This window comes from Mus musculus, chromosome 8, assembly GCF_000001635.26.
Source record: "Mus musculus strain C57BL/6J chromosome 8, GRCm38.p6 C57BL/6J".
NCBI lineage: Eukaryota > Metazoa > Chordata > Mammalia > Rodentia > Muridae > Mus > Mus musculus.
In genome coordinates this window covers 41,234,076-41,261,847 of record NC_000074.6, presented here as the reverse complement: position 1 = coordinate 41,261,847, position 27,772 = coordinate 41,234,076, and the positions used below count along the sequence as shown (strand labels likewise).

Genomic DNA, 27,772 nt, shown 5'->3' with positions numbered 1-27,772 from the left:
AGAAAATGAACATAAAAACTTCTCCAGCAATTACATGCTTAATATTCATGAGTATCACACCCAAGTGATACTAACAGTTTTATACCTACAATGAATCTAAGTTTGCCAATGCTTCTTAAAGCCAGGAAACCTGTGCTGAGCAAAACCAACTTTACTGACATTTCTGTGTAAGCGAAATCTAAAAATGACTGGATTTCCAACAATGTTTGTAGTAAAGCTTTCAAACTTGTGTTTAGAAACTATATATACATTAACATTTCTTTCCTAGAGTACACTTTTTACTAAAGAATGCCAAAAACTATCATCTTGAAAACTGGAGGAAAACCTTAAATCTTCATTTCCAGCACTTTAATTACCAAAAAGCGGCTTACCGTGGTATCTGAAGCCTCAGACTGCACATCTGCGTTTAGCGATGTGCTCTCAGCTACAGAACCAGATCCCACAGCTGAGTCTACAGTCCGAACATCCTCCTCCTCATTTTCTCTAGCCTGAAATATTTTAGTGGTATAAATCATACAACTATTAAAAACGGCAATAAAAATGTTATAATGGATGGCACGATTTTGAAAATATGTTAACTCGTCTGGAGTGACATCAGAATGTCATCAGTATTTGTACATGGTACATCATAAAAATAACATACATCACTTAAAGTCTAAAACTTACAAGGATTTTCTGGAGAAATTTCATATATGACTTTTCTTGCTCTTTAAGATGCTCTATTAGATGAGTAAGACGCTCAACATTGGCAGATCTTTCATTTTTCTCTACAAGATCTTCTCGCATAGAACTAGCTTTAGTAATATAGTCACGGATTTGAACAAGCCTGCTTACAATCTGTAGGAAAATATTAAAAAGAAAAATAAGAATGGCAATATACAACATATAACACCAGCATAATTTATAGCAATAGTGTTATCAAGCAAACATATATTTAGGTTTACCATATAAATTTATACAGGCAAGAAATCTTTAAACTTAGATTTTTAAAAATGAAAACATAATAGTCAATAAACTTCAATCACCATCAATCTAAAAGTAACGAATTATAAAACTATTTTAGTTTATATTATCTGTAAAATTGCATGGAGTTGGTGTTGTCCTTCTATTTTACGTGATTTCCGGGTACTGAACACTCAAGTGCAGTGTGTAGACAGCAGAGGAGGCCCAGTGAGTGAAGTCCTATAGTTCACAGCAGCACAGCCATGTGGCTGTTCTTTCCTCATTCCCTCATTGTCCCTACAGAGTGCCAGGACCCAAGCACTGTAGGTTCCCCCAATAAGTAATCTCACCAGGCCCAAAAATTGTGTTTACAAAACAAATTGCTGAGAAATTATCTATTCCACAGGTGGCAGGGGTGGGGGTCTCCCATGTGCACAATGATATATGAATACGTATGCACACATGTGCCAGAGGCCTAAGTGCACTATGTTCTCTCCTTCCACCTTTACGTGGGCTCCAGGGATCATATTCAGGTTGCCAGGTTTGCACAGCAAGCACCTTTACCCTCCACGCCATCTCACTGCCCCTAAACAGTCCTTTAATAGTTCTATCTCTTTACAAATAATTGGTAGTATTATAAAAGTAAAATTAAAAGTAGCATCCTTTGGAGGCTGGTGAGATGGCTCAGCGGGTAAGGGCACTGACTGCTCTTCCAAAGGTCCTGAGTTCAAATCCCAGCAACCACATGGTGGCTCACAACCACCCATAATGAGATCTGACGCTTTCTTCTGGTGTGTCTGAAGTCAGCTACAGTGAATTTATGTATAATAATAAATAAAAATAAAAAAGTAGTATATTTTTGAAAATATTTTCCAAAAATATCAACACTGTCTTACTCTTTTATTCGTGATTGACTTTACTTTAGTTGTATACATGTATGTAGGCAGTGCATGTGAGCACAGGTACCTGTGAAGAGCAGACCTATCAGATCTTCCTAGAGCCAGAGTTTCAGGAGATGTGAACTATCTAGTCTGTATGTTGGCAACCAAACTTGAGTCTTCTACAAGAGCCATATGAGCCCTTAACCACTGAGCCATCTCTTCAGCCCCAATAGCTACACTGAAAAAAAAATTCTTTTTTAAAAAGCCTAATCATACTGATTCCAATACCCCTTTACTAAAAATTAGCAGTTTAGGGCTGAAGAGATGGCACAGTGGTTAAGAGCACTGACTGCTTTTCCGAAGGTCCTGAGTTCAAATCCCAGAAACCACATGGTGGCTCACAACCATCCGTAATGAGATCTGATGCCCTCTTCTGGTGTGTCTGAAAACAGCTACAGTGTACTTACATATAGTAAATAAATAAATCTTTAAAAAAAAATTAGCAGTTCAGTATTTCACAAGTTAGAGATTTAATGAACACAAATATGTAATTTCCCAACCATTTAGAAATAAAGTATCATTCTACTTAAAATAAATATAGTAGATTATTGAAGAGGGCTAGAGAAAAGCTAATTCCACCTAACTGAAATTTCTACATGCATTGCCTAATCCGCTTGGATCTTCATGTCTATCCTTTTAGATAAAGCCATTTTATTACCTGGCTGCTCTCCATTGCAGGCTCCCCTCTCCCATCTTCTTCAGAGACTTGACAGTTTTGCAAAAGGTCATTACTTAGAGCAGAAGCAAACAACTCTTTGCACTGTGCTGACGTTGTCATCTCTCTCTTTGGAAGACTTGCAGTAGCATCCTTGCTCTTGTTAGTATTAATCTGCATAGGCAAAAAGTTGAAGGGCTTTCGGTTTTCACTAAGCTGACGTTTGTTGTTAGCCGCTGTTGCTCTACCTTGAGAATCACTTCCAATACTTCTCTATACACAAAAAGGAAACCAAATCACATAAACATTAATCTTTCAACAAATTTTTAGGATTCCACTGTTCTTAGTTTCACGGTTAGATGAGGTGTCTATAGTTTTGTAAAAGAACTTTGAGCTTCAGATCTACAAAATTATGCTACATTATCAAAATGTTATTACTCTCATTTTTTGAGATAATGCAGTTGATAAATATGAATAAGATTAGTCTAACACAAGTACTGTGGGCTACATTATAGTCCATATCGCTATTTATTTAACAAAATTCGTATAGGTGTTGGATCCAATGAATTGGTATTAACTAATAGAATATAAGCACAATGATTGATTTACATGAAACACTATCTGAAAAAGGAGTTTAGAATTGGCAATACAGCAAGACAGACTGTTTACAAAGTATCTTTAAGACCCTAGGTTTAATCTCCAACACCATATACACATACACATGCACACACAAATCAGTTCAGTGCCTGGCATATGTGTATATAGTACATTTACATAATCATTTACATGATCACTGTCATATTAGACTTGAACCTATTATTCTATATGTTTGAAAACCTCTACCTCTGCAAGACAGAGATGTGACAATAAAATACTGGTAAAAATACCAGTGAAGAGATTATTATCATTTCTATTTGCCATTAGATCTAAATTTCATTTTAGTGAACTTTATTATAAGTTAGTTATATTCTAAACTTTATATAACTAATCACATTCACACTTATCCAATAAATATGCTAAACTTATCTACTTAGCTAAATCTACTTTCATAATTTAAGCTAGCTATTAGAAAATAACCCAGAGAGAAGTAGCTTTGGCAAATGTAAAAATGTAACTTTGCTTCTCAACTTTGCTTCTCATCTTCAGAATTTAAAATTCTTCCCACAGATAGAGAAACTTTTACTCTTCCCAATCTTTTATTCTTAAGATACACTACTTAATCCATTTCAAGTATTTCCCACCTTATATCTTATTTTGAAAGCAATTCACGAACCTGATCTAAATCACTGAAGTTTATCCGCTGTTTAAGTTTCTCTAGTTCTGCCTGCTCTGGAACAGACATCTGAGTCATATATCTGCTGTGTGGAAACGTATGTGGAATCTTTGTTCTTCGCCTTCCAACTCCTGGCGATGACTCCGGAGAAATAGCGTTAGTTACCCTCTTATCACTTGCTACACCAAACTTTTTCTTATTCTTTTCTGATGATCTATTGGCCTTCTTCTGTTGGCCACCCCACTCCTTTAAAAAAGTAAAAGCAAAAGTTAATCTGACCAATTCAAACCAGAAAAATAATTTAGTATGTTCAAAAAACAAAAACAGAACTTTGATGTGGATATTAAAATTCCAAGACATTTTCACACACAAATACTCTACCTTAGAGATTTATTTCTGTGAAATCTGTTTTGTTTGTTTGTTTGTTTTTCATTATTACATCTATCCTAATATTTCAGCTTGATCTTTAAAAAGCCTATTACCTTCCTATTACTGATAATAAATATTAAGCTCCAAATCACAAATCTCAATATGCAAATCAATTTAAATATTTTCAATAGTTTCTTTTTTGAAATAAGGTCTTGTTGGTTCTGACTGCCTTGAATTCACCATACAATCCAGGTTATTCTTGAACTCATGATTCTCCTATTTCAGTCTATCAATTGTCTACGTGTATAAGACTACAGGGATGCACTACTAGGCCCACCTCAAAAGCATTTCTAAAAACTCTTCTTTCCATCTATCTGTTCTGATATCAATAAATCTCAACACTGAGGGACTGAGAAAAAAAAGCTGGAATGTTTAAAAGAATTCAAGGGCAGCTAGCTTGGGCTGTATAGTAAAACCTTTACCTTAAAAAGGTTAAAAAAAAAACTGTTCTAAATTAAGTAGTGAAATAAATACGTCTTTAACAGGTCTCCTTTAGTTGAAAATCTGTATGTATAACAAAAAAGATAGAAATACAATTGACCTAGGTTCTAAAGCAATTACCACTAAAGAAACACTAGGCAAATCCCGTAATTTCACATGGGATCGCTTTTTTAACCTTTAAAATAGGGCACCTTAAAAATAAGATTAAAAATATGTATGAATATTTAGAATAATACCTAGCACTTGGCAAGCACCAGTATAACTACTACTGTCCCCATTAGTATTTTATAGGCAAAAATCTACTACATACTATATAAATTCAGAACAAAATGCTATTTTAACTAGAAAATACTTACATTTACTCATACCTTCATAACTGAATTCATTAAAAAAAAAAAAACCAACTATGCATTCCTACATTATCCATACTGGAAGATGATTAACTACTACTATAATAAAACTGCTTAGTACTGTCATCACTTCTAGGAAATTTTGCCCCTCGAGGAACTGTTCCATGTATGGGTAGTCCTGTGAACCTTTTATATTATTTAATTCATCCCTTTCATGATCCTGATAAGTGAAAAAAGGAGATCTAAACAAATTTAGCTAGATAATCATAATGTTAAATTAGTCATTATATAAGTTCCTCCATGGCTGCAAATCTTTAAAAAGGCCATCTCAATATATGACACAAAGCAGAGAGAGAAAGAAGGCAGATCTAGAAGGGAAAGCTCGGTTAGGGAAAAGGTCTTAGAAGCACAGGCACAGAGGTGAAAAGCAATTTCGAACAACTCTGCTGTTTCTTTTTCCTTTCCTAAAACTGAGCTATACTCTTTAACATGGCTTCCATAAAGCACTTTCACCTCCTTTTAATAAATCATTTTTTGTTTAAGCTAATTCATGCTTTCTATTAACTACAGCTAAAGTGTCTTCAACCAAGAGTCCCTTAGTCTATCTGCCTACAGTTTTTACAGAGTTTCAGTAAATACAATCGATGGGAGAGCCTCACTGAACATTAGTGGTCAACAATATACCACCCAGAGTAAAACATCATACCATATTGTTGAGTCGGTCATCCACACTGTCATTGCTCCAGTTTGGTAAGTCCTGATCATGCATGACTTCTTCAAAAGGACCTCCTCCTGTGGCCATGTTGCCTTTAATTAATTCTCTGCAAAATAAGTAAAAATTAATTTTTAACACAGAAAGACAAACTTTATTTTATTATAAAATGTACTAATAATTATATTGTGTATATGCATGTTTTTGTATGTAAGTGCAGACATGTATGTACCATAGCATGTGTGCAGAGGTCAGAGCAACTATCTGGAGTCAGTTCTCTCCTGCCACTGTGTGATCTGAGGTCATCAGGTTTGTATGGCAAGCACTTTCATATGCTGAACCATCTTCAGATTTTAAAGCATTCTATCAAACTTATTAATATAAAGGAATCTTTCAAACACTTATCTTAAAGAATACACTATCGAGCTGGAGAGATGGCTCAGCTGTTAAAGGCTAGGCTCACAACCAAAAATATAAAAGAATACACTATCAAACACGTATCACAGATAAATTGATCTACATGATATACACATTATATAATGGAGATGGTAGCACATGCTTATAATCGCAGTACTAGGAGGTAAGTATGAGAATCAGGTGTTCTAGACCAGCCTGAGCTTATAGTAAGCTATTTAAAATAAAGTTTGTTCCAAATAAAACAGAACAAATGCACTAAACACATTTCAATGAGTGCTTACTGTCTCTCATAGTGTTGTGTCAATCTCCCTGAAGTCTGCCAAACTCATAAATCCTCCTTGCAGCGGTTTTTGGCTTCAGAATTATTTTTTTAATCTTTGATAGTGTTGTTGTCTGAGGATTTAATTACATTCATTCATTCATCCATCCATCCATCCATACTCCACAATGCAAGTATGGAGGCCAAAAGATAACCTGCAGGAGGCCGTTCTCTACTTCCGCTGTGGAACTTGGGGATTGAATTTAGGTTGTCAGGTTTTGGGACAGGCATGTCTCTATCTGATGACCTTCTCCATAGGCCCTGTTTATTTTCTCAGATTGGGCTTCCTATATAGCCCAGGCTGGCTTTGAGTTGGGCTGTCTTAGAGCCCCAAGCACTAGAATTAGAAGTGCGGACAACCCTAGCAATACACCCCATGGAGTACATATACATATAAAAACTAAGGGTACTAAATATGATGCCTGGATCAGAGAGGAGAAATAGAAGCTGACACGGAAGCAGAGGCTCAGAGGCCGGAGTGACCATGAGAACGGTTTCCAAGTGCTCTTAAGGAAGATTGTGGATTTCTACTATGGATTACCTACCATGTTGAAAGGAGGGCAGATAAAGGAGGAAACATGGGGATAACTTTAGTACAGAAAGTCACTAACTACAAACAAAAGAAATAAACTTTAACAGGCAGATAATTTTACTAGAATCATATTAAAATTTTATCTAAAAATAGTGACATAAAATTCAACACAATATTAACTTGAAAATCTTTTTTTTCTTTTTTCGTTTTTCTTTTTTTTTTTCTTTCTTTTTTCTTTTTTTGAGTTTTCTGAGACAGGGTTTCTCTGTATAGCCCTGGCAGTCCTGGAATTCACTCTGTAGACCAGGCTGGCCTTGAACTCAGAAATCCGCCTGCCTCTGCCTCCTGAGTGCTGGGATTAAAGGCGTGTGCCACCACTATCCATCTAACTTGAACATCTTCAAATATAATACTTACTTACTGTTACATATTCTGTGTTTGTTTTGGAAGCCATCTCTCTTTTTGGTGCTGAGTAGAGAGCCTGAGGCCTTACATGTGGCAGGCAAGTGCTCTAGCACTGCTACTATTTTAATAATTCTCGGAGATATTGAAAAGAAGCATATCTTCTTTTTATGGACATGTAAGTAAGTATATGTGGGGGGGCATTCATGTGTGGGAGGATACATATGGAGACTGTAAGACAATTTCAGGTGTTATCTTAAATACCACCAGCCCCCTCCCTTGAGACATGATTCCTCTTTAGCCAGGAATCCATCAATTAGGTTAAACTAGCTGGCTGGGCATCAGGCCCAGCATTTTCACTTGGATTTTGGGGACCACACTTAAGTCATTCAATTCCTTGCATTTGTAATACAAGCATTTTACCAAGTGAGCCACCTCCCGAAATTAAAAAGCATACTATATGCTATCAACATTATTCTTTAAGACATAGAGGAAAATCTTATTAAAATAAAAATGCAGTATATCTGTTACCTGACCCTATTTAAAAAATTCTATCAAGCAGAAAAATATGAAACACAAGTAATAATAGGAAAAAGAAAATATTGCTAAAGAACATACATTTTAAAAAGTATAGAACATCAAGATATCACCAAGAACAATTTTAAAGAGGAAAAATGATGCAATAATCCAAAAGATACATTCAACTAGACAAAATTAGTAATAATTGTTAACAGAGGTAAAGCACAGCATTAAGAATTTTATCCCTCAAACTTTGTAATATATGACTGTTCAACAGACTGTACAATTTCCTAACAGAGACTTAAGAGCTTTAACACATGTCCTTAGCTAGAACACAGCACACCACAGAAACAGTATTTAGCCATAGTTTTCCCACATCTCCCAAAGATATAGCCCAATATATTTCTATATCATTACTTCCTAAAAGTTAACAGAAAAATGTCAAAAAAAGGTCTTTGTCATTAAAGCTTTAGCCATTTCACATAGAGAAAGCTCATTTTACCCAACACCAAGATAATAAACATATTAAAAACAGAAGTGTCAATGAAATGGGACTTTCATAAAGCCAAATGAAAGAAAAAAAAACACTTTTTTTTAAACAAGAAGTCGTCTCACTAAATTTAGAACACAAATAAGAAATATCTCAGATTGTATTTACATTAAAAGTCAGTCTCAAAAAATTCTGACAAGAGAAAATGATAGATTGGGGGAAGGAATCTGAGAAGTATGAAATATATAGTTAACACACTGAGAACCAAGGTAGGATCCTCTGCAAGAACAGTAAATGCTCTCACTAGCTGAGCCACATCTACAGCCCCCAACATCTTTACAAAAAAGAAAAACAAGATAAAAAGTATATAAAATAAAAATAAAATCCAACTGCAAGGGAAAATAAAGTATTAAACTTGCTAAATTCCACATAAATTATTTTCTAATACTGACTGACACTAAAAGCAAAATGAATCCTCAGCTACTGCAGGAATATAAACTGGTATCATCTTTCTAGAAGGCATTTTGGCAATAATGTACCAAGAATCAAAACTCACACACCTTAAATCCCAGCAGCACTCTGGAGCCAGAGGCAGGCAGATCTCTATGGTTCAAGGCCAACTTAATCTACAGAGCAAATTCCAGGACAGCCAGAGCTACACAGTAACACACACACACACACCCAAAAAAGAACAAAACTGTTACATCCCAGTGAATATACCTCTCCATATCTAGCCTGTCTTAAATAAGGGGCAAGGAGGTAACATTGGGCTTTAAGCATGCTAAACTTAAAAAGTAACTGGATGTTATCCTATGAAATGACAGGATAAACGCTACCAGGCCAACAGTTTTACATCCACTGATTTTTAGAATGCTAAGCATCCTTCCAAATGTATCAATTATAAAGGCTAGACAATGCAGCATCTTTATTTATGGAGAAGTTACATGAGAGGAAAAAAACAACATCGAAAATTATGCATATGCTTAATTACTAATTATGAATGAGAAATACAGTAACTTTTACCTTTTTTCTCTTATTTATATAATTTAACACAATCATTTACACTATTGCATGTTAGAAATATATTGAAAAACTTTTAAAATAATTAATACCCATAGACACATGCACACTGAACTAAGACTTACTTGAACAATGAACAGTCATTGAACATATTCTACATGCAATATCTTGGATGAATAAGAAATAGCTCAAAATTAGACAGGCAATAAAAGTGAGCCTGTATTTAAAAGCACTAAAAGCAAATTGTTTTAAAAGGAAAAAGTGGGACTGAGAAAGTGGCTTGTCAGGTAAAGTACTCAACACACAAGCCCAGCAGCCTGAGTTCAAATCCCCATAGCCTAGGCAAAAGCTTAATGCAGGAGTACAAGCAATGCTCCTATAGAGGAGATGGAAAGCAGACAGGAGACTCCTGCCTAGAAATGTATGGGCAACAGCAATGTCCAATAAGAAAGGCCCAGTCTCAAACAAGATGGAAGATGAGAATCAACACCCAACCTCCCTATGTATTCCATGTGTTCCTGGCACAAATGCAGCCACTTTCATGCATGAACACACACACACACACACACACACACACACACACACACACACACACACACACTTAAAAATAAGTAAATAGGACAATTATTTATTAAGCAAAAAACCTTAAATATTAAAATTTTCCTTGAATGGGATATACTATACTTTCTGTAAGTAAAGTTATAAAGTAAGCCCACTTTAATATATATTAGGAATGTATTTGGCAAGATGCTGGCCATGGTGTAGCTCAAACCTGAAATCCTAGTACTAGGAAGGATAAGGAAAGAGATTGGCAAATTCAATGGCACACTTGGCTTCAGAGTGAAAATCTATCTCAAAACAAAAACAGAACACCAAAAATAAGGCTGGAGATGTAACTCAGCAGTTCAGAGTTTGCCTAGCATGTGTAAGACCCTGAATTTGATCCCAGCACTGCCAAACTAAAAATATATTTGAGAAGAAAATGTTTTACATCCTAAACTTATGCTAAATTTATAACTAAAACTCACAGCTTGTTCTAAAGATGTATGCATAGATCATGGATTTTAAACACTATATAAATTTCTAAAATAAAAACTATATAAATTGGAGAAAATATCAAATTTTTTTTAAATCTTTTCTCAACAACTAGTATATTGGAACAAACTAAAAAATGTATTTGAGGAGAAAATGTTTTACATTCTAAACTTGTGCTAAATTTAGAGCCCTAAGTAAAGAAGCAGAGCAGGAATGCACAGGGATGCTTCTGTGCACTGTGCACTTCAGACGCTGACTTCTGTGCCCAGAGCTCTGGCTGCCGTCTGCACTGCACTGTTGCACACTGGCACGGTCAGGATGACTGGATCATCTCCTATGTCAGTGGTGTGTAAAGACGGTTTTCCATTTCTCTGGTTGATGAAGTCTGATTAGCCAATAGCTGGGCAGGAGAAGAAGGCAGGCAGAATTTCCTATCCCAGCTAGGGATCCCAAGGACAGAGAGGGGGAAAAGGAAAGAGAGAAAGAGAAGAACCAGGAGGATTTTCCTTGAGCAGGTCTCCAAGGGACTAAGGACACACAATGGAGCAGAGCAAGCCAGGGCAAACTCACATGGGCACATGGCTGGGAAGTAGTCCAGGCAAGTATGACTGAGTTAGAATAGATGAGTATCTACCCAGCCATAGTGCTTGCAGCTTGTTAATAAACCTAAGGTCTCTGTGTCATTTATTGGGAATAAGAGGGGCATAGAAAAGCCCCCAGAGTTACAATTACCCTCAGATGTCACATGGTATAGAGAACTGACTACTCTTCTCTGACCTCTACATGAGCTGCCCCTCCTCAAAATAAATTAAGAAATGTTTTAAAAACATAAAATCTCTCTGGATTAGTAAGATAAACTGCTAGCTATGATGTTACACAGATAGATGCTGTGAACTTTGGACTCCAGGCGTGACATGACTGTTACAATCCTGAAATGAGAGCAGCTACGTGCATAAGATCTGTTCAAGATTAAACCCACTAATATTCCCTCATTGAGATCACGGATTAGACCTTCACTTCAGATTCTAGCAATTAACTCCTTCTGATGTGCCTACCATTCTTGTGTTCCACAAGCCAGCTTATGTGGTCTTGGGAGTTCTCTAGTATGTAGGAGAGGGAAAGCTATCTAAAGGCAGAACTCCAACTACAAAGCATTCAGGACTTCACTACTAGAGTATGACCTTAAAAGATGTGTGTGTGTGTGTGCATGTATGTAATGCCATAAGGGACCACAGGGACTAGAAGGATATTGGATTCCCTGGAGTTTGACTTACCCAGCTAGTTTAGTCGGTATTTCAAGAGACTCTTAATCTCAGGGTCGTTGTAGGCTCATGCTCCATGTTGGGCATCATTTCTAACTGTAACTGTGGGCTTTCCCACCCATACACAAGTTCCCCAAAATTATGCCTCTGAGACTTACATTTATAACTAAATGCTTAGGCCATAAGCTTGGGCCTATTCTCCAAGTAGCTCATATCTTAATTATCCCATTTATTCTAAGTCCCACTATGTGGCTGATTACTTGGTCTTCAGTTTCACGCAACCATCTTCTATATCCAGACTCATGTCCCTGTGCCTGACTGAAACCCAGAATTCCTCTCTCTGTCAGATGTCCCACCTTTTAATCTGGCCTCAGACCATTGGCCAATAAGCATTCTATTGATAGGTGAATGCTTTTACACAGTGCATAAGATATTATCTTTATATACAGGCAGCTCACAACCCAATATACGGGTGCTGAAAACCAAACTCAGTTCCTCTGAAAGAGCAACACGGCATAACCACTCCCCTCTAGCCCTATGACTTAGCTATGTGGGGTCACCTATATTCCTGTAAGTAAACCCAATAAAGCTGACTCATCGGCTTGGATGTTTCTTTGGTTTGTTGTTGGTGAGCAACAGAGTGATCAAACTTTGTGGGGAGTGGGGGCTGAGACAGGGTTTGTGTAAACCTGGCTGTCCTAGAACTAGCTCTGTAAACCAGACTGCCCTCCAACCCATAGAGATCTGCCTGCCTCTGCCTCCTGAGTGCTGGGATTAAAGGTGTGCACCTCCATCATCCAGCCATGATCAGACTTTTTGTTCACCTCTACCTAGAAAGAGCAACAAAACTTAATACCCAAATAAGGGCTTAATTATTAGTCTAAGAGGAGCAGCTGGATTATCCTTGCTACAACTAAAACTCTCTGAGGAGACATGTTCAAGGAGAAAAACCCACTAAGGCAGTTCTCCATGTGGCACCAAACAGTGTGCTTGCTTGCTGTTCTAACAGCTACACTGTTCCTACCATAGGTTTTAAGTCTTGTAACTAAAACTAAGCTATCTGCCCAAAGGGAAAGTCAGGGCAGAACGCCTAGGGACTATATTCATCTGTCTTATAAGGTGGCATGCCTTCTTAATGAATTATGATCCTCTAAATGAGTTCAAGCATACCCTCAAATGGCTGATGCACCAGAGAACACACTGCATTGCCTGAAAGAAACATCTGGAATAGGACTGTAAGGAAGCTGCAGCAGCAGGTAAGACATGCAAGTGATGATGAACTCTGCTCAAAGAAATTTGCCCAAGTAAGGGAGGAACCACCTAGCAAAGACATACAGCTAATGTCCTCCATTTTAGTCTTTGCTTTGACAGCTAAAGGGGATCAAGAGGATCAAGATGATGATGAGATGGGTCATTGGCTTGGTATTTCTCATAGCTGGTGAGACAGCCTAAGGAAGAAAGAATAGAAATAAGTGCTAAATACCCTCCTCAGAATTTAAAAACAACCAAACCAAATGAAACAAACAAACTTGGACACATGAGAAAAACCTAGAGGAGGCTGAAAATGAGGTACCGACAAAGGCAGTATATGATACTCATTTCACCTTGCTAGACTGGATTATGTTCACTACAGAGATAAGAAAAAGGAAATTCAATGGAGGCCTCAGTTCTGGTGCAGGTGTACTGGCTGGTTTTTGTGTGTCAACTTGCCACAGCTGGAGTTATCACAGAGAAAGGAGCCTCCCTTGAGGAAATGCCTCCATGCGATCCAACTGTAAGGCATTTTCTCAATTGGTGATCAAGAGGGGAGGGCCCAGCCCACTGCGTAGGTGGTGGCAACCCTGGGCTGGTAGTCCTGGGTTCTAGAAGAGAGCAAGGTGAAGAGGCACGTGTGGTAGCACACGCCTTTAATCCCAGCACTTGGGAGGCAGAGGCAGGCAGATTTCTGAGTTCAAGGCCAGCCTGGTCTACAAAGTAAGTTCCAGGACAGCCAGGGCTATACAGAGAAACCCTGTCTCGAAAAAAACAAAAACAAAAAAAGAGCAAGCTGAGCAAGCCAGGGGAAGCCAGCCAGTAAACAGCATCCTCCATGGCCTCTGCATCAGCTCCTGCCTCCAAGTACCTGACTTCCTTTGGTGATGAACAGCAACATGGCAGTGTAAGCTGAATAAACCCTTTCTTCCCCAACTTGCTTCTTGGTTATGTTTTGTGCAGGAATTCAAACCCTAAGACAGTAGATATCTTGTAGCTATGCCAAACCTCACAGTGGGTAAGTATCTTTAAAAAGTAGAAGAGGCTTCAGCAGATGTGATTTAGATAGGCCTGTAAATCAGGTTAATGAAGTATATAAGCAATTAAGAGGGTAAGAAGGAAAAAGAAAAAGGTATTATTGTGGACAAAAGCAAATGTGGAAAGATTTGTTCCGGTTTGGGGGGGGATGGGGGGATGGAAAGACAGGCAAACGCTGTACTGGTGAGGTTTTGGAAGGCTTTAGGCCTGAACACTTCACCTTACTCTTTAGCTGAGGGCACAACGGAACTCGATTCACTTTGCTCAGCCAAGGTACTTTTTGCAGCCAGGTATAGCTAATGTACTGGAAGTGTGGTGGCTGCAGAGCTATCCCAGAGTGACAGGCCCACAAAGTCCAATACTGAGAGCAGGCTGCGGGCATAGTGTCACTCCCAACCTCCCCTTTACTCAGGAGGTAGGGATATGTGACACATGCCCCAGGATGAGGAGGTGGAACAATTCCTAGAGAACAATTGTAGACTACAATCCTATCCACACAACTGTATCCAAAAATGCCCTTTTAAAGAAGAACTGATAAAAACACTGGATCTTTTTGTGCTGTAATGGGCCTTACTAGCTGTATATGTATCCCTTAGATCCTGTATGGCCTTTGGTGCAGAGTCACAAGACTAAATGGCACAAGCCTAGAACAAACTATGCTAGTCCTTCAGAGATCCTACCTACACTCTATTAAGAGGACCTAACGCTAGCTTGAGTGCCTTACAGATTTAGAAAAGCATCTGAAAGTACAAACACAACTAAAGGTACAAGGATGGGAAATTATTCACGTAAGGTACAGAGGCCAGGCACTCTTGGAAGTTTATGGTTGGATAAGGCATAAATTATAACACTGAGAAAGTGGTGAAGAAAGCCCTACAATAATCTGTGCCTAGGTAAACAAAAATATCAGTTAAGGATATATGTATGCCTAATTGTAAAAGGCACTCTCAGAAGCCACAAGACTACTACTAACACCAATACCATGGGCAGGCTACCTCCCTCTAAGGTTCAATACAAAATATTGCCACTGACATTGGTTGCATGTCGTAACTGTATGTTAAGATCCTACATCTTGCCGGGCACGGTGACACATGCCTTTAATCCCAGCCCTCGGGAGGCAGAGGCAGGTGGATTTCTGAGTTCAAGGCCAGCCTGGTCTACAAAGTGAGTTTCAAGACAGCCAGGGCCACACAGAGAAACCCCGTCTCGAAAAAAAAAAAAAAAAAAAGATCCTACATCTCTTAACACAGCACATCATCGGTCAGAATATAGAGAAATAGAGAAATCGAATTAGTGTGAGCTCCCTTCTTGATGGCTATCGTTCTTAGTGCTCTAAGAAACCCCTAAAAACCAACAAGTATAGAGGCTGGACTGGGGGTTGCTGTCTCCATACTATTCAGGTATGTTGACACCATACGAACGCAAATCAAGATGCAACTCATTGGTTTAAGTGCCATGACTTTTGTGAGGTATAAAAATTACTTTCTGGTGGGTTTTAAGGCTTAACTCCAGAAGAGGGGTGTAAACTTTAAATTTAATGTTTCTAAAACAAACAGTTGTGGCTAAGGAGGTGACAGGCCCCAATGAGAGAGCTATGGCCAGCTATGTACATGACACACCTTCAAAATTCTTCCCATCAAAATTCTTCTAAACATTTATGTTTATGCCCATAAACTATTGTTGCTGTCAACCCTGGCTGGGAAAGGTTCTTTTTGCTTTGGACAGAAGCAACAGAAGAGCCTCAAAAGCAGTACAAGAACTGAGAGCAAGTCACTGTTGCTGTAACAAAGTAACCCAATGCTCACCATTAAATGGGAGAAAATATCATCCATCTGTATGACTTTCCCTCTCTACTCATACACAAGGCTCAGGGAACACTGTGGAAGAGAGGGCTAAAAGTGTACTAACATGGAAGAGGTCTGGGCTCTGGGCTCTGGTGACATTTTGAAATCAGATCATGAAATCTATGTAACACTGAGACCACTGTCAGTCTCTCATGGAGAGAGTCTCCTGAGGTGCACAGGCCACTCCACTCTAGGAATATACAATTAACAATGGCTGGGAAAAAAGAGACTGTTCTTTGATGGCGTGCCTGCCCATGCTCATGTAAGTAACCCTCTAATTAAATGTGCTACTGCTGAATAGAATCATTTCTGTGGTGTCCCTGCCTTCTTTTAGTAGGGTGAACTAGGTTCCTCAGAAAAACTCATACAACAATATTTAATAACCTAATTGTTGCAGGATATCTGATCACACTATGAACCCCAAGACTGTGTTATCTACTGAAAAACATGTTTTTAGTTGTGGTGTGCATCAGCTTTAGCACAAACCTTTAATACAGGAGCCTTCTGCTTGAATATTGTAAACAGGGTTAAATAAAGTCAACCATAGGTCAAGAAGCGGAGCAAACAATCAGTTGACAGGAAGTATCAAAATTACTACGAAGAAAACATAGAGTAAGAGGGAGTCAGGAGGACAGACAGACAGAACATAGGAAGTAGAAGGGAGGAGCACTCAGTTTGAAGATGAAGTTTTGAGATGGCATCATGAAAGAGGGGACTCGTGCTGGGAAGTGGAAGCTGGCTAAGAAGGAAGGTCAGCTGGCTTTCTCTGCCTCTCTGAGCTAGCAAATTCCACTCCCCAAACCCTCCCACACCTGGCCCCTGAGTCTTCAACTGATAAAAATGATTGGTTGATATTTTGTTAAAAAAAAAAAAACCTAATAGTATATATAAAGTATGTTTAAAGGGTACCCTAATATTGAAGCAAAATTAGCATAAAGCTAGAACCGGTTATGGCAACTTATGTCTGTAATCTTAACACTTGTGGAGACAGGAGGCTACAGCAGGTTCAGTGCCAGTCTGAGCAACATGAGATCCTGACACAAGTAAAAAAGAAATATAGAAAGCTGGAGCTGGAGAGACGGCTCAGTGATTAAGAGCACATGCATCTCAAAGAGGATCTGAGTTCCATTTTCAGCACCTATGTCAAATGGCTCACAACCACCTGTAACTCCAATTCTAGGTAATTTGCCATCATCTAGCCTTTATGGGTACTCATGTGCAACCTACAGAGAGAGAGAGAGAGAGAGAGAGAGAGAGAGAGAGAGAGAGAACTGAAAATAAAACTATAAAGAGGAAAAACTATAAAGCCAAATAACATATGCATATGTCTCAATTCTCAATATATTAACATTCAGTAAATTTCTCAAAGGTACTAGTATCTCCTCCTATAAAACTTTTCTAAGGAGTCCTGGAGAGTCAGCTCAGTTGGCGAAGCACTTGATAAAGGATGAGGCTCTGAATTCAGATTCCCAGCACCCACATAAAATAGCTGTGGTATGAAGCTGCAATCTCAACACTGGGAGAGCACAGGCAAAAGGCTCCCTGGAGCTTGCACCACCAAACAACAACAAAAACAACATTCCCACAGGAGATCTTTGCCATTGTCCTTTCTACTTAAGACTTAAAAAATAAAAACTCAATAAAAGCTGAGCTGGTGGGGTGGCTCTGAGCAGATAAAAGTACTTGCCACCAAGCCTAACAATCTGAGTTTGACTCCTGAACCCATACAATGAAGGAGAGCACTGATTCTACAAGGTGTCCTCTGACCTCTACCTATGTGCCCAAGTACACACACATTCACACATAATAAATAAGTAAATAAATAAATTCAGAGGTTTTTTAAAAATGAGCTATTTTTCTTTCTCTTCACTAATCTTTTGCATTCTTGCCCCAAACCAAGTAATATAAAATGTCCTGTTAGCATCCTTGACTTTCCTAATTGCTCCTTCTATTAACTCTAGAACACCAATTACCTGCTTTCTTTGCTTCTACTCACACCCTTTCAAAGTGATATTGCCTTGGCTTTGACTTTTAACATGACTTTAATCATATAAGTTAGTTTTATACACACACACACACACATAAATGCACTGTCATGGGGTAATACAGCTTGTCTATTTTGCTCAATGGCTCCCAAACATTTGTCAATACACAGTGTATTAAAAGCACTCAAATTTATAAAATGAATGCATTGCCTGTTAGCTTCAAACAAAAATCCCCTAACATGACTGTTGCAGGATGTTTGTTCACACTGTGAACCCCGAGTTTGTGTTATTTACTGGAAAAACCTGTTTCTAGTTGTAGTGTGGCTCAGCCCTTAGCACACACCTTTAATCCCAAACAATGAAGGTAAAGTTAGTTGTAGAAGGAATACACATGCTTGAAAATTACATCTAATTGAGTGGCAAACAAAATTTGTCAGACAAATCAGAGACAGATGTGACAGAATAGGATATGTCCAACTCTCACGGAGAGAGAAAAGAGAGGCTACTTAACAGAGAAAGAGAAAGGAGTTTTACCAGGAGAGTTTAACTGAGACGGGTTCAAGAGAGAACAAGCTAGACAGAGAATGAGAAGGAGCCAGAAGATTAGAACATATTGTTAGAGCTAGTTTGAGGCCAAGCAGGCTTGGAGACCACAATTGATTGCATCAGTAGAATAAAAGTTACTGTTACATGTCACTGTTCCTTTCTGGGTTTTCCACCTCAGCTGACATTTGCTCCTTTACCATGGATGGGGCAAGTCTCACCAAGAAAAGCCCAAGTCTTCCCATGTGAATTAAGTCAGCTACTCTATATTTCATTACTCTTATCCATCTTCCCTAATTTTTCCTTTTAGTAAAATTATTTTATAAGTGTAATTCTTTTTCATCTCACAAAATGCCAGCCACAATGCAATACAATGCAATCATTTGGCATTAAACACTCACATTTGATTTTTTTCTAAGTTCCATTTTGCCTATTGTTTTGTTATAACCTGCCAGCATAAAAAAACAAGAGCAGAACTGTAATTGAGATATAAATCAACTACCGGTCTGTAGTCCTGCATAAGTCTCACTTCTAGTCCTCATAAGGGAGTTTAAATATGTTTGCTTTCACAGAAAGCAAGAATTAAACAACTTTTAAAATAGGATTTCTAGCAGGTCATGGTGGCATACACCTGAACTCACAGTGCTTGGGAAGTGGGCACAAATAAATCAAGGTTTTCCTCAACTACACACTGAACTAGAGGCCAGCCTATATGGGGTATATGAGACCCTGTTTCAAACACAAAAGAGAGACTGAACTCACCCAGGTCCCCCGTCCGTCCGTCCCCCCCCCCCGCACCCACAGTTTGATCACAACCCTCTTTAACAGTCCCAGGGAATCTGACACCCTCATCTGAGTTCTGCTGGAACCAGGCAAAGAAATAGTGCACATACATACATGCAGACAAAACACACAATTAATGTGTGTGTGTGTGTGTATGATTTTTTTTTTTTCAAGACTGTGTCTGGCTCTATAGGACAGGCTAGCCCCAAATTCCTGATCCTACTGTCTCAGCTACCCAACTCCTGGGACTACAGGTATATGTCACTTGCCTGGCTTTTCTTAAAACAGCATGGGAGAAGTAACTTCAGATTCCTTCTGAAGAGAGACGCATGCATGATGCACACATACATACATACACACTAAAGAGCAATTACTTCTAAAATATTTTAAACAAAATCTCTTCTATTCTCATCCTTTAGCCATTATATTTCTTCATTTTTATACAGCATTTCATGCATCCCAGGTCGGGGGTGGGGGGGGACCTTAAACCTCCCGCGTCTATATCCCTAATGAGGGGATTTTTACAAGCATCCACCATCATTTCTGTTTATTTGGTGTTGGAGAGCAAATGCAGAACAATAATACATGCTAGGCAACTACTCGATCAATAAGCTAGCCCTAGCCATTTATCTTCTAGACAGCCTTCATGACTTCTTTTAACTTTAACTGAACTTACATCCCAATATGGCAAGGCTACTAACGTTCGAAGTAATTTCAGATAACTAAATCAATGCCTGTCAGTTGTTGGTATAACAAATTTAAGCAAGCAGAAAAGATCATGAAAGAAAGATAAAGCCAGATAAAGAATGTGGAAGGCCATAACTTGAGAGAAATGGACTTGGAAATTGAAGCTACCCAAATAATTGTCTTATGACAATTCAAACTCAAATGAGTTTAAAAAAAAAAATTAAAGACAAGGGACTCCCAGAAAGTACTACTGTATAAATCATCTTATTTAGCTAGTAGGAGCGGCACAGCTCTCAAAGGATGAAGATACACCAAAATGGCAGGTCAGAAGGCTGCACACCCAAAGTGTGTGCTTACTAAATAGACCCTTCAACCCTGCACCAGCTTTTAGACAGCATAGCCCAGTATAAAGTGTTCCCAACTTTAATACATATGAAACTAACACACTAAGGTGTCAAAAACAAATTTTCCCCATTTCAGAAATACCTTTCTGTTCCACGGTTCAAAGCAACTGTCTGCTTATTAAAATTTTAAAAACCCAGTAAATTCTTACACTTTATACTTAGAAAGAAAGCACTAAATTTATGACCTATCGTTTCAGATAATTAAAAATATGTAATTTATAAATAATTTTAAACTCAATTTACATTAACAAAGACGTTTAGATACCCCAAGTCTCTAAGATCCTTCCAAACGCTTTGGGTGTTAACACTCACTTTGGAATATAATGAAAATAGCCCGCAGCTGCCATCTAAAGACCCTTGAAGAAAATGTACTCTCCTGATTAAGTCATTAAATCCCTGTTACTCAAACTATTCAAGAACTTGTTACTCTCTTATTTTTTAAAAAAGCTTTAGGCATGAGAATTCTTTTTTTTTTTTTAACTACATTTACCGAGGTGTACCTTCAAGTGCGAAATTCGGTATTAACGACGCCAGCCAGTGGCCCTGACCAGGAAGGTGATAGGGAAAAGGCAGAAGCAGGTGCACAAAAAGCTCTTGAACACCGGCTCTAGTAACCAGAGAACACCGAAGGCGGGGTCTGGAAAGCGGTTATGGGGCGGGGGTAGGAGGCGGTAGGGGCACCCAGAAAGCCCGCTTCTTCTAAGCGCCAAAGCACGATCTGTCACCCGTAGTTCCCACACCAATCCTAATACCGCCATGAAAGAAAGGGGAGGAAAAAAACGTTTTGTGTTTTGTTTTGGGTTTGGACCAGGCTAGCGCGAGAGGAAAAGTTGGTTCACGCAGACGCCCCCACAGGGGGGCCGAACACCTAATCCTTAACAGCAGTCTCTGCAAAGCAAGCCAGGCTGCCAGAATCCCACTGGACATCTCGCTTCCCTCCCACCCACCCATCCCCAGTCTCCCCCTCGCCCCCCCACCACCCATTCTAGATGTAAAGAAACTGGATCTTCCCGAAGGGGTGAAGAAGGGGCAGTGGGAGGAGCGCGGAGAAGGATTATTAAATTAACATTTTCTTAGCGAAAAGAACCTACTAGCAGGAGTCAGGAACGCCTCCAGGGGCCTTCCTGCTCCAAGAATAAAAGGGACCGCAGAAAACTCCCGGGCCACAGACTCTCTGCACCCAGGAGGATCCGGGCCGCCCGGGACCCCTCCCAGGATGGAATTCGGCGGGTGGGCTGGGAGGGATGGCGGTCCCCGGGGCCTCGGGCCGCCAAGGCCAGTTTCTTTCGGAACTCATCACCCCGAACTACAAGGCAACCTTCCCCTCCACCCTGGAGGGGGGTGAAATCTCCAGCACCGGGCGAGCGGTCCTCACATGGGACGCCCCAAGATCGTGGAGGCGCCAGCCAGCGTCGTCCCAGACGCTCGCCAGAGCTAGCGTGTCAGTCGGCGCCGAGAGGAGCCGATGACAGCCTGGGGGTGGGGAAGGATCGCGCAGCCATGGGACCTCAGAGTTAAAACGGGCAGGCGTGGCCCCAGGCCGCTTCCAGCGCCGCGCCCGCCTCGAACCACCCTGTGCTCCGGCCCGCGGTGGCCCAGGGCCGCGTTACCTGGAAACGAAGCCGCCCCTCCTGCCAAGGGCCGAGTGGCGGTCGGCCGCCCCTCCAGGAGCCGCCGCCGGCAGCGGTTCTTCCTCCAAGACCGCGGAAGGGAGGCCCACAAATCCCCCTCGACTGCCCAAAGCCCCAATGGCCGCCTTCTCTACATTAGCTAACTAGGCGCCAACCGCCGCAGCCACCGCCATCTTAGGACCTCATTGTGGTGGGAGAAGAGTGGGGGGCGGGGGAACTGCAGAGGGGGGGGGGGGCGCAACGCTCCGCGAGACGAGCGCGGTCTCCTCGGCAACGGCTGCGCGGGGGCGAGAACTCGCCGGGGCTGGAGCCGCAGTGCGAACTCCGGGCGTGCGGTGACCTGAGTCACGTGACGCTCGGGCCTTCCGTGGAGTCACGTACCGCCCCTCTAGTCAGGAAAAGATTTGTGCAGACGAACAACCTGGGAACTACACATCCCAGAATGCCCACTCAACTGGGTAGCCAAAAGAAACGGAACTACAAATCCCAGTGTGCTGTGCGCCTGCCAGATGGCTCCGCTGTGTTTTTTAAGGCTTGAGGCCTGTGGGGTTTATAAGTGCTTTAGCTCACTGCAAGTCTCCGGGCGCTTTCTAATTTTCTGTGGAGGCATGAGCTTCCAGATGGAGACCGGAAGACTGGGAACCCTTGTAGTGCATTCCTACCCACTTTCCTATCACGAAGGATACTGATGAGCCTTTACAATCTAACCCCTAATTTTAGCAAGGATATTAAATCAGTATGTCATGTGTGCTTAGTCGGTGGAAGAATCATAAATAAGATTGTCAGTGGTCATTGCCACTTGGAACGCTGTCCCGCTACTTTGTTGGTAGAAAGAAGTAGTTGTAAACAGAGTTTAATCTTGTGAAATTTTCGCTGAACGGATAGTCTTTGAAATCCTGTTTAATTTATATTCTTGCTAACGGCTGTGTTAAGGTTAATAAATGGATAAATAGTGTCATAAAAACAGCACAAAACAAAACTTTTTTTTTTTAAGTTGCAAGGCTTTCAATATGCCAGGCTCCGAAGTTAAGACTACCTGTCGATTTTAGTTGCATGCATACACATTCTGTTTTTAGACAGCTTCTAAATGTCTAAAATAGGATTTTTTTAAATGTAAAATAATGTAATTGAGAAAGAATAGGTTTCTGTTTTTCCACAATAAATTGCTCCACACAATTACCAACAAATTGTTTACAAAACAAAATACTACAACTCTCTCAGAGCACCACGGTTCCTATCAACTAAACTCTTCCTGCCCAGGGCAATTTACTACTGTGTCCATAGCCTTCTGTATTCGTTTTTATCCTGTTTCTGAGGCAACGTCTCTTGTATCTCAGGCTGGCCTCAAATCTCTGACTTCAGATCCTTCTGCTTGTGGAATGCTGAAGTGTAGCATTCCACCTCAATGTAGCTTGTATACATAAAAACATACGATACCTTAAGGAAATGAATCAGTACACTGCTGGAAATCAAACCCAGGGTTTCATGCATGCTAGGCAAACATTCTGTCAACTGAGCTACACACCCAGCCGGGTAGTGGATATTGAACCTAGGGCTTTTCGACATGACATGCTAGGCAAGTACTCTACTACTGACCTATAATCTTTAGGCCTCTATTTTTCATTTGGATCTGAGTCTCACTAAGTTGCCTACACAGATCTCTCTCTCTCTCTCTCTCTCTCCCTCTCTCTCTCTCTCTCTCTCTCGTGTGTGTGTGTGTGTGTGTGTGACTAAGTTGCTTACACAGAACTCTCTGTGTCTCTCTGTCTGTGTGTGTGTGTGTGTGTGTGTGTGTGTGTGTGTGTGTGTGTCTCTGTGTGTGTGTGTGTGTGTGTGTGTGTTTTAAGAGGATATGATTCTCTTTCATTTTGGGAGAAGTGCAGGGTGAATCTTGGAGAACCTATGAAAAAGAGTTGAGGTATGTGAATATGATCAAAATACGTGACATGAAAATTGCAAAGAATAAAAATACTGCATATTTTTAAATAACTTTCCTCAAGCATCACTGGTCTTTTAGGGAAATATGGGGAGTGGGGGAAGCCTGAGATGCTGTAAAATTATCCTGACTTCCAAAAATGTAGCTTGTATATATAAAGACATACAATACCTTAGGAAATGAATCAGTTTGGTATTAATAATACCTGATTATGACAAAATAAATGATATGGGCAGAAAGCACTTTAGTAGTTGGGACAGGGGGAGTAGGGCTATATTATCTCAAAAATAATAGTAGCTCTAGGACTTCTATGGAAGATGAAATATGGTACAGCCATCTGTAAAAATGTGGGAAACAAAGAGGTTGGGTATTAAAATACATATGGGAACTGATTTTCAATATTTGGCATTTAGGAGACATATTGAACATATTTGTTGAAATACTCAGGAGTATGAATGGCAGGCTGATTGGAAGGAGATGGGTTATGCCAGGAATACATAGTACATTCCGAATTAGCACTGGCCAGCACAGAAACCAGGCTGGTGGAAGTAGAGATTCATGTGGGGTGAGGCACAGAGGAGGCTGAACAAGGTAAGACTGAGCAACAGGTTGGGTCCAAAGTATAGAAAGTCTTATTACCAATCTGAACAGATTGGACTTTGTTCTCCAGGGAATGTGTGAAAAACTTACGGGTTCTTGAGAAAGTCGGTTGGATGGTGTTTTGCTACCTCTTTTCTACCACCTCTTGTGGGTGGTGGGCTACAAGAACAGTTAAAGAATTTAAGAACCATCATTAAAAATAGGATTAAATTAAAGCTACACAAAGAGACTTTAGGAGAAGTATTGTTGTTTGGTTGGGTTTTTTGGCAGTTCTGGAGAGAAAACTAGTGCATTCCACATCCTAGGCCTGTGCAATGCGACGATGTGCAAGTCCCCAGCTCTTATTTTTCTTATTTTTTTTTTTTTACTTTATATTTTTTCTTTTTTTTATTACGTATTTTCCTCAATTACATTTCCAATGCTATCCCAAAAGTCCCCCACACACCCCCCCCACTCCCTTACCCACCCATTCCCATTTTTTGGCCCTGGGGTTCCCCTGTACTGGGGCATATAAAGTTTGCCTGACCAATGGGCCTCTCTTTCCAGCGATGGCCGACTAGGCCATCTTTTGATACATATGCAGCTAGAGTCAAGAGCTCTGGGGTACTGGTTAGTTCATAATATTGTTCCACCGATAGGGTTGCAGATCCCTTTAGCTCCTTGGATACTTTCTCTAGCTCCTCCATTGGGGGCCCTGTGATCCATCCAATAGCTGACTGTGAGCATCCACTTCTGTGTTTGCTAGGCTCCGGCCTAGTCTCACAAGAGACAGCTATATCATGGTCCTTGCAACAAAGGCTTGCTAGTGTATGAAATGGTGTCATCGTTTGGAGCTCTTATTTTTCTTTCCCTTTCCCATTCTTTCTTCTTTGTCAGGCTGGCCTCAAACTTACAATCGTCCTGTCCCTACCCTTTGTGTGTCAGGGGATTATGGGCATTGTCTTCTAGACTGAACATGAAATAGTTGAGAGTTTAACCTGGTGACCATGTTTAGCACAAACCAGGCAGAGGAGAAAAGGGAGTAATGGCAAGAAAAGGTGGTACCTAGTTTGGCGTTAGGGAGTAACTAAATGTATACAATTCAGTTTACTCGGGTTTCCATTAACATTAATCACAAGTTAGTCATCATGATGGGTAAAATACTACTTGTTAGGCTCCTGGCAGCAAGCATAACACAGTATTATTAATACTGCTAGGGATAGGTGCTTGCCCATGGGATGGGTCTCAAGTTGGGCCAGTTTTGGTTGGCCACTCCCTCAGTCTCTGCTCCCTCCCCCGTGCCTACATTACTTGTAGACAGGATAAATACTGGGTTCAAAGTTTTGTGGGTGGGTTGGAGTCTCTATCACTCCACTGGGGTTCCTGCCTGGCTACAGGAGGTAGCCTATTCAGGGTTCATATCCCCAATGTTGTGAGTCACAGCTAAGGTCACCTCCATCGATTCTTGGGCCGTTCCTTATCCCAGGTCTCTGTCTCTTCCTGGAAATTCCCCCCACCTCCTCACCCCAGTTGCAGATTTCCATTCGCTCTTATGACCATATGGCCATCTCTCCTGTTCCTCCCCACACCTGATTCTAAGTATCCCCTATTCCCTTCCCCCATTGTAGGAGGGTGGTGACCAGAAGGGGGCAGTAAGCAAGATGTAAAGTGAATAAGTAAAAAATAGAATTAAATTAAAAAAAAAAAAAAACTACTTGTTTCTGTTTCTTGATATGTAGTTGGGCACTGGTTATGTGGTACTTACAATATAACATTTTGTGTTTATATTGTTTGTATTTTAAAATATCTTTTGCATGTTTACTAATAACAGATTATATCTATAACTGAAAATTTGTACTTCTGTACATATTCTCAATTCCTTGTAAATTGCATTTATTTTGGTGCTCCTTAATTTATTTTTGGTTTTGTCTGAAAAGAAACAACAATTTTCTGCAATAGCAAGATTAACCTGCAGATGGTGATAGAATGTAAGGGAAATAGCTTCAGAATCCAATAGCCCATTACAATGGAAGCTTATTGTCATATTACTTGATTTTTTTTTTTTGGTACAGCACAAAAAAAATATATAAAATATATGTGGTAAGCTAAAATAATAAAATCCCTTAAGGATTCATTAAATAACCCAAATCATTGATTTGCTGTGTTTATGAACTCCCCATTCTTTACTACAAAATCACTTCTCTTTTCTTTTTCTTTTTTTTTTAACACTTTATTTATATGAGCACACTATAGCTGTTTTCCAGACACACCAGAAGAGGGCATCAGATCCCTTTACAGATGACTGAACTCAGGACCTTTGGAAGAACAGACAGTGCTCTTAACCACTGAGCCATCTCTCCAGCCCTCACTTCTCTTTTCAATCATAAATACTATCCTGAATTGGCTATTATCATTTTCACTGTTCATATATAATTTTGCATGTTCGTGAACAAATATTATTTTATTCTTTATTTTCAAATTTGATAAAAATTGGTATCACAGTGAATGTATTCTTTTCTGACTTGCTTTGTTCATTAGCCATTATCTTTCTGAGATATATCCATGTTGATATATGTGCATGCAAAGGCTCAGTAGAATGTAAAAGTAATTTTGAAATATACTTTGAAGCTATAGATAACTCATTTTAAATTAGCTTAGTGGATAACTTGATGAAAGAAGATATTGGTCATGCCAAGTAAGATGCTTACTGAAGACCTCTGAACTACTTCTTATGCTATTGTTCCTTTCATGCAATGTTACATCTCTGATTTAATCTAGCTCCAAGTTTCTTATTTATGGCACCATTGACATAGAGAGCTTAATGATTCTTGATATTTGTTCTTTTATTTATTTGTTTGTAACTTTGTGTATGCATGCAGATCAGAGAGCAACTTCTGGGTGTTTGTTTTCTCCTCCCACCATGTGGCTTCTACAGAAAGAATTCTGGTTTTCAGGCTGGGAAACAGGCATTTACACACTGAGCTATCTTGCTGGCCTGACTGGTGAGTGTGAGTGTGTGTGTGTGTGTGTATGTGTGTGTGTCTGTGTGTGTGTCTGTGTGTCTGAGTGAAATTATTTTTTGTTCTCCTGTTGGTTGTTGTCATCTCTGAGTTTCACTGCCTCAGTCTGCTAACCTAGGCCTAGTCCTGGAAGCTTCTAGCCTCCTTTCAATCTAACCTAGGCCTAGAATTGTTTTCAGCCTCTGAGACTGACTGCTGAGTAAACTCGCCCTCTCTACCTCTTCCAGAATTCTGGCTGGCTGGTCAACTCAGCTGTTCCTGGTCAAAATTCCTCTCCACACCAATGGATTCAAACTGGCTTCTTCTGAATTGCTCTGCTTGGCCTCAAACGA

General features: G+C 39.9%; 1 protein-coding gene across 10 annotated transcripts in view; it reads right to left on the bottom strand.

Annotated features, from left to right (window-relative positions):
• Window positions 1-22,364, bottom strand: part of Pcm1 (pericentriolar material 1) — a 94,605-nt gene extending 72,241 nt beyond the window's left edge. For 7 of the 10 annotated variants that reach the window (XR_001778411.2, XM_006509298.3, XM_006509300.3 and 4 more), the window contains exons 1-6: window positions 21,885-22,364; window positions 5,738-5,852; window positions 3,812-4,057; window positions 2,542-2,811; window positions 667-837; window positions 372-488 (exon numbers count right to left, since the gene is read on the bottom strand). Coding sequence is in view for 9 of the 10 variants with exons in the window: in XM_006509298.3 (XP_006509361.1) it covers window positions 372-488; window positions 667-837; window positions 2,542-2,811; window positions 3,812-4,057; window positions 5,738-5,833 (900 nt within the window). In the remaining variant the exon portion in view is untranslated. The remainder of the gene's footprint in view (window positions 1-371; window positions 489-666; window positions 838-2,541; window positions 2,812-3,811; window positions 4,058-5,737; window positions 5,853-21,884) is intronic. The other 3 variants (XM_006509299.3, XM_017312615.2, NM_023662.3) reach the window with 3 other exon arrangements.
• Window positions 22,365-27,772: the final 5,408 nt, after the last annotated feature.